The 14,009-nt window shown below is 35.2% G+C and overlaps 1 protein-coding gene across 1 annotated transcript in view; it reads right to left on the bottom strand.

Moving 5' to 3' along the window:
- The window catches only part of CA10 (carbonic anhydrase 10), a 657,942-nt gene that overhangs the window by 139,402 nt on the left and 504,531 nt on the right, over window positions 1-14,009 (bottom strand). The window contains exon 4 of the mRNA XM_051994265.1: window positions 11,027-11,212. Coding sequence (XP_051850225.1) covers window positions 11,027-11,212 — 186 coding nt within the window. The remainder of the gene's footprint in view (window positions 1-11,026; window positions 11,213-14,009) is intronic.

Here is a 14,009-nt window from a genome sequence, read left to right as displayed (position 1 = left end):
ATTGGATCAAGTGGTGAGATCAAAAACAATTATTCATAAAGCCAGAAGCACTATAATCAATTTCTCATTACTGATTATTTGTTATCTCTGTGGTACCTAACCTAAACATTAGATATATAGTGTTCTTTAAGGTTTACAAATTGCTATAATTGTAACAATGATATAAAATAGTTAATGTAAAATTTATCCTCATTTTGTAACTAGGATTAGAACTGTTATCTAAGCCTCTTTTCCTTTCATTCTACTAAATTCCTCCCTGTGAACTTACCTCCTGTCTCTCAAATCAGGACAATCCACGGTATTGCTGTTTCACCTATAAGTCCCCAAAGAGTAGGCTTTGAATGATTTTCCAGTTGTTGAAATAATATTATGCTAGTAGATGGAATGTAAGTACTTTGAAGGCAAAGACTAGGGTTTTTGTTTTTGGTCACTTTATGATTAGTGTCTAACATATAGGAGGAGCTCAATAAATACTTTTTGAATTGTACCTAACTACAAACTCATTTGGAAATATGTATACATATATTTATAATCACTGTTTTCAATTTTCTTCTTCCCCCAAGTAATACTTGTAGAGGTGTAACTGTTGTTGTTCAGTTGTTTTTTAGTTGTGTCTGACTCTTTATGACTCTAATCGTAGTTTTCTAGGCAAGATATTAGAGTGGTTTGCCACTTCTCCATATTTGTTTTTTACAGAAAGGGAACTGAGGTAATCAGAACAAAGTGATTGCTCAGGGTCACATAAGTAAATGTCAGGAGCCGGTTTTTTTTTTTTTTTGAACTCAGGAAAATGAGTTTTCTTGACTATGTGAAAAAAAATTGACATTTCATGTACTGCCCCAATTAACTTTCCTATAGGTGTAATTACTGGTATTTATTTTTCTATCTACCTATTTATCTAACTTACATTGTTTTCTCTTTTTATTCTAATCTATACTGAACTATATATTTGGACACATGTTTCTATTTTGAATTGCTTTCTGAAAATTTTACATTATGTGGGATGCTGTACCTTTTTTTAGGGTGTGATCTCTTAAAAAAGCTTTAGAATCAAAAGACCTAGTTACATGGCTGTAACTTATTAGCTGTGTGACATTAGGCAAATAATGTAACTACTCTGAGGCTCAGAGTTTTTATCCTTATCCCTAAATTGGAAATAATTGTATTTTCCCTGCATATTTGTAAAGATTCTTCATACCATACAGTTTAATAACCCTAATAATATGCTCAGGGTTAGCTGACTTTTGATCAATAACTAATGAATTGACTTTAATTGTTTAAAGAAAGGACTTCTTAGCTATTAGTGGATACTATATCATTCTTTATTTTTTAGGCTTTTTAAAGAAACCTGATGCTCTTGCCTTTTGGAACTTTCTATGAAGACCCCATGCCAGCAAAGAGAAGGCTACACATTTTCTTAAAGATCAATGAGTACAAAATACCTGAGCCCCAGTCTTTGTAGGGATTGTTTGCTAGTATAGTCAATTTGGTGGTTGACTCACTTTAGAAAACTTCAAGCCTTCCCATGCATGATGCCCCACTCCTTGAGCCCATCAAGTACCTTTTGAATGGAAGGGCATTTTGATTCTCTTTACTCCCAGATCTCTAGTCCTGTGCACAGAGCTACTTTCAATTATCTAGCTCCAGTCCCACTGCAAAGTGATAATTGGATTACTGTAGAGTTTTTCCCCACAGCCATTTAACACCTAATGGGGCCATCGCTATAAATTATATGTCCCTCAGCAATTTTCATACCCTAACACACTTTAAAACAATTTGCTGTTAGTTGTTTATTCCTACAAATTTGTGTTACTTTAGCTGAAATCAGTAGAATCAGTCTCTCAAGGAGGCAAATAATTGATTCTTTTAAGAGGCCTAAGCTCATACTTTATTTTTTTCAGCCTAAGTTGTAGCTTCAATAAACTTTATGACCAGTCTGAGATAATTGTTTTCTCTTTTCTGATTTCTAGTCCTTAAAAACAACAACATATTTCCTATATGCTTTTTTAATCTGTCATTTTTTCTCACTTTGAACCCATCCTTTCTGCATCAACTTGAAAGCATCAGTTTTAGTTCAAATAAAAAAAAATACATTAACTACTATGTGCTGAACATTGTGCTAATATAATTGATTATATACAAATATAGAAAAGGAAGAAAGAGGGAAAAAGGAAGGGAAAGGAAAGGAAGAAAAAAGGGAACGAAAGAGAAAAGACAGGGTATGGAAGGGAAAGGGAAAAAAAGAGGGGAGGGAAGGGAAAGCATCAGAAGAAAAATCTTTGTCCTCAAGATGCTTACATTCTGTTATCTTTCCATAAGTTTCTTGCTTTGCTCTCATTTCTTTTCCCAATTTTCCTCAACAACTTTTATTTGATTTTTAAAATAATTTTTAGCTCTTGCTCTTCTAGGAATTTATACCACCACCTCCCCCCAAGACACACACACTTTGAGGTTGTGCTTGTAGCTGTTTTGACATGTTATCTTCTTCTAAGTTTGTGTATTAATCTTCCCTGTCATTTATAGTTACCTTTTATGGTCATGTCCTTTTTTGTTGTTTGATCATTTTTCCAGTCTATTTTTTTACTTTAAATTTCATGTTAAAGTTGAGTTCTGTACTGAGAGGTATGGTCATTGTTCTCTAATTTGGCTCTTACCCAGGAAGGGATTTTGATCCCTTTTAGCCACAAGCAATACTTCTCCTTAGGGGTTCTGCTCCCTTAGGACTATAAGTACTCCTCTCTGAGGTGAAACTGCTACTCAGAAGTGCGCATAGACAACTAAGCTGCCAAACATTGCCCTATCTTGTGTTAACACAGGGGTATTCTCTTTCTTGTATTCTCTTTCTGACCAGTTGCATGGTACCTTTATCATTTCTGGCTTGAGAACTTCTGAAGCTATTGCTGTCACTGCCTACAAACCCCACAGTTAATATACCATCACATCGCCTCCTGGCTAGCGATCACCCTAGTATCACGGACCTCCCTTTCCAACCTGCTAAATTGTTTTGCGTTGGACTTTTTGTTGGCTCTGCTATTTGACTTTGATTTGAAGTGTTATTTTAAAAGTTGCTTAAAGGGCATTGTAGCATTTTTCCTTCTTCTGCCGTCTTGGCTTTGTCCCTGGAAGTTTGAGCTTACATTCTGTGGGTAATCTTACATTCCATATCTTGTCCTTGTTCTTATTCCTTGTTTTTGTTCTTGTTCTTTTCTTCTTTGAAAAATCAAAGAGTATAAATTTATTTGGGAAACTGATGAAAATATATAACAAGAACCATCCTTCTAATAAATAGCTGGTCAAAGGACATAAGCAATTTCCAAATTAAAAATTATAAACAATAAATAACCATTTAAAAGCATATTCTAAATTACCAGAAATAGGATAAATGAAAACTAAAACAAATCTCAGGTTTTACTTTACACCATATAAATTAAAATAGCCAAAAGATGATTGTACATGAAACTGAAAATCTATTATGCACAATTTTCTACTTCTTTTAAACATATAAAATTACTATATAAAATAAACATAAAAAATTAACTTTCTTTTTGTTCTTTTTTTATCCCTCTTCTATCGTTGCCTTAGAGATGGCCACTATTAGACATAAATGTATGTGTATGTGTCTGTCTTTTTCTATTTCAGTAAAACCACTCTATTCATACTTCTTTTTATCAGTTCTTTCTTTGGATGCAGATAGGATCTTTCTTCATATGTCTTTATTAATTCGGATATTTTTGATGGTCAAAATAACTTAGTCACACAAAATTATTCTTAAAACATTATTATTGTTACTATATACAATGTTTTCATGGTTCTGCTCATTTTTCTCTTTGTTATTTTGTATAAGTCTCTCCATGTTTTTTAAGACCATCAAGTTTATTATTTCTTTTACCAGAGTAGTGATATATCATACACCATATACCACAACATAGTTAGCCCTTCCCTAATCGATGGACACCCCCACTTTACAGTTCTTTGCCACCACAAAGAGTGCTGCTATAAATATTTTCAAACTTAAAAGGTTTTTTCTACAACCAGAGAGAATATAGATGTTGAATATGGATCACCACATAGTACTTTCACCTTTTTTTGCTGCTGCTATTGTTTACTTGTTTTTTTCCATCTTTTCCCCTTTTGATCTGATTTTTCTTGTGTAGCATGATAAATATGGAAATATGTTTTTTTTTTTAAATGCACGTTTAATCGATGTTAGATTACTCATTGTCTAGGAGATGGAGATGGGACAGCAAGGTGGGGCAGTGGATAGAGTACCAGCCCTGAAATCAGGAGAACCTGAATTCAAATTTGACCTCAGACACTTAACACTTCCTGGCTGTGTGACCCCGGGCAAGTCACTTAAACCCAATTGCCACGGGGGAGTAGTGGGGAGAGACAGATAGACAGACAGGAGTGTTAGGGAGTGAGGGAGAAAAATTTGGAACACAAGGTTTTGCAAAGATGTATGTTGAAAACTATCTTTGCTTGTATTTTTTTAAAAAAAGATGTTTTGAGCACAGAAAATCCTAGAGCTGAAGCACTGATGAGACGTCAGCTAATACACTTCTCTGTCTTCAGACTGAAGTATAGCTTTACTCCTTTCATTTAAATATTGTCTTTCTTTTTAATGAAATATTACTTCTTAAGCTACTTACTGAGTAAGTTTTTAGGAATCTAAAATCCATTAATTCACAAACTCACAAAATGTCAGAGTTGGAAGTAACCATCTGGTATAATAATTTGTAGAATACACATAAAAGACAGCATGATACAGTAGGGATTGTGCTAGATTTGGAATCAGAAGACCTGGATCTGAATCTTGACTGTATCACTAACTGGAAATGAAATCTTGGGCAAATCACTGCATCTTTCTTGGCCTCAGTTTCCCTATATGCAAAATGAGGAAGTGTATTGAATGGCCTCTAAGGTCTTTTCTAGGTCCACATGTATATCCTAGGAACAAATGGTGTGATGAAACAGAAGGAAATGATGTGTCCAAGGTCATATATCTCCTTAATGGCATAGCCATGACTTGTCTTTTGATTTGCAATCCATTGTTTTGTCAATGATGTAATGATATTCTTATTTTTTAATCAAAAAGATTCTATAACCATGCACCTATACCTAACTAAAGGGAATGACAACTACTGACCCATAAATGCAGAAGTCATAGCTGATCATCTGAGTCACATAAACAAGTTTTCTAAGATTCACCTTCATCCTGCTTTGTACTAGATTGATATACTTTGATTCTCTGTACCCTGGACTCTACCCTCTCTTATATCCAGTGATTTGATCCCTCCTTTTGGTGGGCTTATCATCAATCAATCATTAACCGAGAAATATTTGTTAAGCTTTTATTATATGCTAGGTGCTATGCTAATATGTACTGGGAATACAACGAAATGCAAAACTATGGTGTCTGGTCTCAAAGGTCTCACATTCTAATATGGAAGATGACATGCAAACAATTATTTGCATATAGAGTATACAGAGTTTTCCAAAAAAATCTTGGTAGAGATTTCAGTTGTAATAGCTTAAAATTTCAGCAAGTCTTGGGCCACCATGTATAAAGAGTATGGATGGAAGCTCATTTCAGAGGAAAGGCTTTAGAAAAATACCATGGAGAGGGGACCAAGAAAGGTCTATTGTAGAATGTGGGACCTATGTGGAGTTTTTAAGGAAGGTAGAAACACCTCGTTGAAATGTTAGTTAAGAATGGGTTAACATAGTAAAAAATCCTGAAGCTAGGAATATTTGAGTTCAATTCCTGCCTCAGACATGAATTGTGTGACCTTGTGTAGATAAGTTAACCCTTTTGGGCCTTACCTTCTTGAATCCATAAAATGGAGATAATAATACCACTTACCTTCCAGAGTTATCATGAAGATAAAGTGAGATAATATTTATAAAGTATATTGCAAAATTTAAAGTACCATTTAAATTGTCACTATTGTTATTATTATTATTATTAGTAGTAGTAATAATAATAGTAGTAGTGATAGTAGTAGTGGGATTGGTGGTAGTAGCAATAGTATTAAAGTGAAGAAAACCATGGGATAGAGGTAAGACTATTCTAGGAATGAGGGAAAGCAGGAAGATCAATGTTGCTGGAGAATATTGAGAATAAAGCATAAACTACTATAAAGTTAAGAAGGACCTATGTTATAAAAGACTTTACATGCCAGAGATGTTTTTATTTGAACTTGAAGGTAATAGGGAGATATTGGGATTTATTGTGTAGAGGAAAGTGCAGTGTGTGAAATGGTCAGAAGATTACCTGGGCAACTAAAAGGAGATATTATTATTCACATTTTACAGATGGGGAAAACTAAATCCAGAGAGGAAAACCTTTCAGAAAAAAAATTCTTGATTGTTCTGATCTATTTTCCCCAAGGTTCCTTCCTTAAATGCTTTTCTTTAATTTTCTTCTCAATTTTTGCACATATGTGGTGTGTGTGTGTGTGTGTGTGTGTATGCTCATCTTTTTCCCATTTCCATAATTTTTCACAGAGTGTCTGCCATTTCTGGAATCCTCTTTGTCCTCATCTTTGGCTCTTGAAATCTCTTTGAGGCTTGCCCATGGTAATATCTTCTGTTAAAGGTAGGATGTGAACTTTGGTCTTCCTAACTCTAAGTCCAACACTCTAATCTTCCCTGATTCACTGGAGTGTACATTTGGAATTGGAAAGGATTTTAGAGGTCATCTCATTTACTTCCTTCATTGCAAAAATAAATAAGTAAATGAATAAAAATAGATATAAAAACTAAAGATTAGGGACATCACGTGATTTATCCAATAACATATAGAAATGAAGTAGCACTGTTAAACTATGAATTCACCTCCTCTGTTTCCTAATCTAGTATTCTTTCTACTGCACCACACTGCCTGACTGTTTCTACAATATCCCTGGATACTTGTAAGCAACCTCTAAGACACTAACTTCCATTAAGTTACCATTTTTTTCCTAGGCTTCTCTGAAAGACAGAGTTCTGGTTAACAGCCATCTTTTCTTGGTGGTCAAGAGTTTATTTTTGTCTAGACTTAGCTCTTATTGCTACAATTTATACCTAAGGCAACAAATAATAGAAGTTCTTTTCAAATATTCTCCCCTCCTACTAAAATATTTGTTTTCCTATGCTACTTTCTTTACTTAATGTCAACTACTAGGCTCTCAGAATTGATTAGCAGATTGAAAGCCTTCCTTATTAATGACTGTTAATTTTCCTTTCTTAAAAGAATAGACATTTGAATACATACATATGTTCATTTATCAGAGCTCCAAGGAGATGTCCAGGAGTTCTCTGTGTGGGACATGAATAATTTTGTGAAAACGTGGGTGCAGACTGTGTGATACATCCACCCAGCTTTATAAAACAAAGTAAATGATTACCATCAATTACAATAACATCATTTGACAAGCCTGCAATTAATCTGCTGCTCTTCGGATAACTGTTGTTGCATATTGCCAGAGAAAATGCCAGGCATTAATTGACTCATCACTATCGGCAATGATAGATGGTGCAGATGGTAATTCGATTATTCATCTTCAACAACGTAAATAAACTTGCTGGGAATCATTCTTCAGATTCCCCTCAAAGGATCCTCCAACACCCCCCAACAAAACATGAATATGTCTAAGCATAGAAATAATAGGATTTTAGTTAATACAAAGGTTCAGATCGGCCCAAGGAACTCCAGAAATACATCATATTCTCTCCATAAAATGTATAAAATAGAATTTCTTAAAATGGACTCTGTGCTTTCAGATGGACCATGAAGTTGAATAGGAAATAAATTACATCTTTATTTCAATATAATGTTTCCTTTGCAATCGTATACATTTCATTTTATGCACTCACAGACATAGGAGTCATAGGTTTCATCAGTTTGCAAAAACAGGGTCTATGTCACAAAATAGGTTAAGCAGTACCTCTGAAAAATATTTTTTTAAATAGAAAATATATTGTAAATCATTGAATTTAACTCAGTAGCATGATGAGGCAGAAAAACCACTGAGTTTTGAGTCAATGAATCTGAGTTCCAATTCTTTCTCTGCTACTTATTACTTCACTTGTTCTCTCTAGGTCTCAGTTTATCTGTAAAATGAAAGATTCTCTCCAAGGTCTCCTCTAGTTCCAAATTAATGAGCCTTACAATTTCCCTTTACATATAGGGGAACTATTATAGGGGACATTAAAATGATGTACCCAAGGTCACATAGCAAGTAAATGACAGAACCAGAATTAGATGCTGCTCCTCTTGATTTGGATTTCACCGCTTTTCCCACTGCATTAGATTGTTCTTTTAGACTCCTGCATAGTGTTCTGTATGATAATCAGACAAGACTTCTCCTTGATTAAGACATTCTCATGGTTTAGTTTCTTTTCCAGGCCACTCAGGTGCCCTACTTTAGCCCAGTAAAGCTTTATTAATTCATACTTCACTCATTTGAATTTTAAGACAATTTAGACAGTGACTGGACTTGTTTGCTTTAATAATTTCATTCTCCATTTGGGAGTGTAAGTTAATCATATAAACCAGACTGCTCAATATTCCAGAATTTTAATTCTCAGTAGAAGAGCTTGTTTTCAGGTACCCTCCAGTACCTTAGAAGTAACTATTTGCATACTCCTGGCAAGCTACTTATAAATCATGTTTATTTATTCATTAAAAAGCAAGCAATCTATAAGGACTTCTATGAAGCTGTGTGCTAGTCTTCTTGAAAGCAATATGTACTTGAAAGTAATAAAACTATGTTTCTTAATACAGACACACATACATGGAGGAAATCTCGAAGCTTTAATGCAATCCTTAAACTTTAATAGTTTAAAACCTTTGCTAAGATTTTTGGGACAGTGTATATAACTAGACAGATACATGGGGGGGGAGTAAAAATAGAAAAGTAGGCAGATAAATAGAGCACAAACAGGCTTGAATATTTCACTATATTAGACAAAAATTTTTTTTGCAATTAATTTGAGACTTTACTCTGTTTCCCAAGTGCCCAAAAATAACTTGTCTCTAAAATCTTTATGTATTTGAAGCTATGGAAGCTTTGATAGCTTTCAATGGACTAAGATTTTTAGGACACTCAGTTTACTGATCTTCACCGTGGGATCAGATTAAAGAGACTGAGATGTAATAGGTTTGTTTCTCAATGCCCACCACTTGATTACCAAGGCCATGTGTGATAGAACAGGAGAAAGGCAAACCATGCAGTGAAAGTGAGGGTTATCAGTTTAAATAGTTTAAAGAAAGAAATGTGGAGACAGAAGAGAAGCCAGAGTGAAGCCTCGGGGTACATTAACAGTTAAAAATATGATATGCATAGTGAATTGGCAAAGGAGTCTATGTAGGAATGGTATGCCAGAAAGGAAAAAAAAATCTGGGAGAGAATAATGTCATAGAGAAAATATTCAGAAGGGAGTGTGTATGTGATCAACAGGTCAAAAGGAGCAGAGAGATAAGGAAGGATAAAGACTAACCAAAAAACATCAGATTTGGTAATTTAGAGAACACTGGTAACATTACACAGAGCACTTTCAATTGAATAATGAGGTTGGGCATCAAATTGCAAAGCATTAAGGAATGAATAAAAGGAGAAAAAGGAGACAGCCAGTCTAGTATGCTTTTTTTCTGGGAGGAGTTTGAGAAAAGAAGAGATAATGGTGTGTGTGTGTGTGTGTGTGTGTGTGTGTGTGACAGAGAAAGAGAGGAAGAGAGAGAGATGAAGAGACAGGGGAAGAGAGAGGGGAAGAGAGGGAGAGGGAGAAAGGGAGAAGGGGAGAGAGGAGGAAGAAGAAAGGGAGAAAAAGGAGAGGGGGGGAAAGGGGGAGAAGGGGAGAGAGGGAGAAGGGGAGAGAGAGAAAAAGAGGAAGAGAAAAGGAGAGGGAGGGAGAGAGAAAGAGGGAGGGGAGGAAAGAAAGAAGAAGAAGGAGAGAAAGAGGGAGAAGGAAAGGGAGAGGGAGAGGGAGAGGGAGGGAGGGAGGGGAGGAGGAGGGAGAGAAATTCTAGTGAGAGTTTTTAAGGATGGGGGAGAATTAGGCATATTTGAAAAAACTAACAAATAGAGATAGGGAGAACATTTGAGGTAGTAATCTGCTGGAGATCAACAAAGATAGGATTAAAGTCACTTATAGAGGGACTGGCTTTGGGAAAAGACACTTGAGGAAAGGAGGATTATGTGAATATTGTTAACAGGAAGAGAAAAGAGACACAAGAGAGTGTATGCTATAATGCTTTACTATTATAAAATATTCTTACAAATGTTATTTCAGTGGTACCAAAGGAGTGATAAAGCTATTTGCTAAAATCTCAAAAACAGAAACTAGTAGCTGTACTATTTATAAAAGAATGATGATCATTTTTGAGTTTAACAGAAGGAAATTGGGCTTAATTAGTGACCGGTTTAGCAAAGATCACCCCACAAATGACCTTTGTTTAACAAATTCTAGTTAGCTTTCCCTGAGGTCATATAAGGTTATCCATCATTTATAGGAACAGATTACAACACAGCTGTTCTATAGAAGATCAATCACACAATTTTGCCACTTGACAGTTATTTGACAATCATTAAAATTGGGTCTCATGATATACATACAACATTCAGGGGTGTTTTTGAATGGAGATTATGACATATAATGAGTTATTTACTAGTTGTTGAAGAGGGTGTCATAAGGAGGTTGTGATTCAAGTACAATTCCCTAAGAAATTTTTTGAGCATGGGAATCATCAACTTCTAGACAACAAAAATTAAGTTCTTTTTTTTTTTTAAAGAAAAAATCCTTAATATCAGGAACATCCTCAGTCATAGTAAATAAGAGAAGAACTAGAGCCACTAAAACCCATTAGAAGCACTCACAGACCTTCCTTTTGCATGTATTTGCCATTTCCACCATTTGATATCCCTGGATGCTCCCTGGATATGGTAGATACCAATCTTTGTAAGTGACAATTAGATAGATGAATGTTTCTTTCTCCTTGGAAAGGGAAACAACTTATATCAACAATTCCAGTTAGTTCACATACCTCCCCAGAGAAAGCCTGTCCATTGAGTAGATGCTCTGACCCCTGGCTATCCTCACTTCCAAAATGTAACCGGATTTCTTCCAGACGATGACTGTATGTCATGGGTCCTCCAGATATATTGACCAAATGTTCCTTGTCGAGTCGGAGGGACACATGCCTCCCTGTGTTGTACATAGTCCCACTGACCTAAAAGACAATCCATAAAAGAATAAAGGTAAAGACTTTTTTCTTTCATTCCTCTTTTTATAAAATAATCATAAAACTTCTTAACAGATTTGGAGCAATAATTTTCAAAAAATGTGTGAAATAATTTATTCATGGTCTTGGAGGTTGAATTTTGAATAATTTCTTCTTTATTTATTGAATATGAATTCCACACTTGTGTGTGGGGAACCACTTTCTTTAATGAATTTGATGCTTTAGCCCTTTAAACAAGATTTAATTAATATTTAATTCATCAAGCATTCATCAAGCACCTATATGTACAATGCTCAGGAGAGACCTTGCATTCAAGGAATTTGTAATCCATTGAGGGAAGAAAGAAAAAATATACAAATACTTAAATATAAATGAAAGGTCCAGGCAAAGCACTATGAGAAATTTTAAGAGGAAGAAATCACTTTTATATTGGGCAGGAGGAGGGAGAAAGTTATATTCTTGGGGGAAATAGCTTCTGAATTGGATTTTGAAGGAAAGGAAGGATTTAAAAAATATCATTGATACATTTTTTAAAATATCATCTTCAACTCTAAATATATCCCTTCCCCCCATGTAATCCATCCTTCTTAATAAAGACTAAAAAAGTGGGGGAAAGTGGAGAGGAAGCAGTTTTGTAAAACTAATCAAGACAAAGAGCAACCCCAAACAGAATCGGTGATTATTTATGCACATAATCCTCATCTGAAAGAGGTGTATTTTGTCAACTCTTATCTGAGGCCAAGCTTGATAAATTGTAGTTACACAGAATTCAGTTTCATTTATTGTTGTTTGGAAAGTTTTCAACTGGTAAAATAGAAAACACCTTCATATAAATAGTGGTCCATGAGCTGGGTTTAAAGAAAAGGTGGATTTTCAGCAGATAGTAATAGGAATATTTTGCAACTACTGCTTCTATGATAACAAGATATAGAACACCATTGTCTCCAAAGCACTGAAAATGAATATCACACAGAGAACAATGGAAAGGAAAATGGTGGATATGAGCTGGCTACAGCCAACATGGAACAAGGATAGAGTTTGTCATCAGTTAATTATATGATAAGAAGAAAAAGATAAGTTGATTACATAATAAAAATGGAGGATGATAGGTGGATAGCTAGAATGCTCCACTGGTATACTTGTGATGTTAGGAAAAAACAAAGATGGCCTTCAGCACATTAGGTGGAACCACTTTTGTGGGTCAAACTTTCAGAAGGACAAAACCAAGAGTTAAACTAGATGACACAGATGAGTTTTAAGCTATGCTATTGGTTCTTTTGTTCTGCTTCTTTTGCTCCTATTGAAGAGGGGACCCCAAAACTTTAAAAATCCTTGAAGGAGAAAATCTCCTTCAACTCTGCCTCAGTGAGGAACCCGCTCTGAGGGAAAAACAGTTTTATCCTTGTTATCTAAGTGGGGTCCGTTCAGTCCTGAAACTCATTGAATTCAGTTCAAATTCCAGCTCAAGCTGAAACCCAGTGGTGAGCTAACTTGGGACTCCACCCACGAATTCCCTTCAGCTAAAGCTCCCATTATAAAAGAGCCAAACTAAAGTCCTCTCTTTGCAGAGGTTCCAAACATACCAGCTATGCAATGCTTGGTATGTCAAGGAGCCTCTGTCCACTGGAATATTCTTTTCTAGTATCATCCTCTCTTTACCCTCACCTATTTTCCTGACCAGACTTTATGCCTCTCTGTCATGATTTCTAACTTTACTCCCCAATCCCTATAATTAAACTTCTTTTTATCAATCTAGGTTTTCAAATCTCTGTGCCACCAGAAGGGAGTCCCCAAAACTCCCTACCTTTATGCCAAATCTGGAATTTGGGAGTACAGGGGAGCCAAACCTCTCCATTTGGTTCCCTGAACCCCGAACCTGCCCGGAACTAGACCTTATTATTTAACTCCCTGACCACCAGAAACCCTAATCTCATCTTGGTTCCCTAAATCTAGACCTTATCACTATTGATAGGCTGCTAAATGGAGCTAAAGAAAGTCACAACATTATGCTAATTGCTTATTTTTTAGATTCAAGTTACTTAACTGGGCATTCACTATAGATAGGCAATCTTTATTTCTCCATTATTGATTCTTTATTTCATAAAAACTATTCCAAACTTTCTTATCCTTCTTCACTTATTTGATTCATTTGGTATTAATAATTATTCTGTCCTCTGGTCACTCTCTTCCCTGAATTTTTGTGATATTATACTCTCTTGGTTCTCCTATCTGAACAATTGTCCCTTCTCAAATAGCTTTGCTGGTTCCTAATCTCATTCCTTTATTACTATGGATTTTCCCCAAGATCCTATCTCGGACCTTCTTTCTCTTTTCTTTCTATATTCTTCTTCAATAATACAACCACATGTTTATAGGTTTAATTATCCTTTTTCTACAGAGAACTTAAAGATCTAGTCCTAGGGTCTTTCCTGATTCTCAGTCCTATAGCATTCATTGAATATTGGTGATTTTAAAGTAAACATCCTGGGCACATCTCCAACTTATTGTGTCCAAAGTAGAAAGCATTATCTTTTTCACCAAAAAAGAAAATAGTTTAAAATTTCAGAGAGGGGGGGATATTTGCTGGAAAAGGCAGGAGATCATGAGATCAAATAAATAATAAGAGGGCTTATTTTTGTCAAGAAGAACTATCTCATTATCCAAGACTGGGGAAAAGAAGTTCAGATTAGGGGATAATGTCAAGAGAAGATATATTTATGTGGATTACAAAAACATATTTTCTATGAGATCTGAATAATGCTAGCATTGAATTACATAACAGAAG

Source organism: Antechinus flavipes, chromosome 4 (genome assembly GCF_016432865.1).
Source record: "Antechinus flavipes isolate AdamAnt ecotype Samford, QLD, Australia chromosome 4, AdamAnt_v2, whole genome shotgun sequence".
Classification (NCBI taxonomy): Eukaryota; Metazoa; Chordata; class Mammalia; order Dasyuromorphia; family Dasyuridae; genus Antechinus; species Antechinus flavipes.
This window is presented reverse-complemented; position numbering and strand designations above follow the sequence as displayed.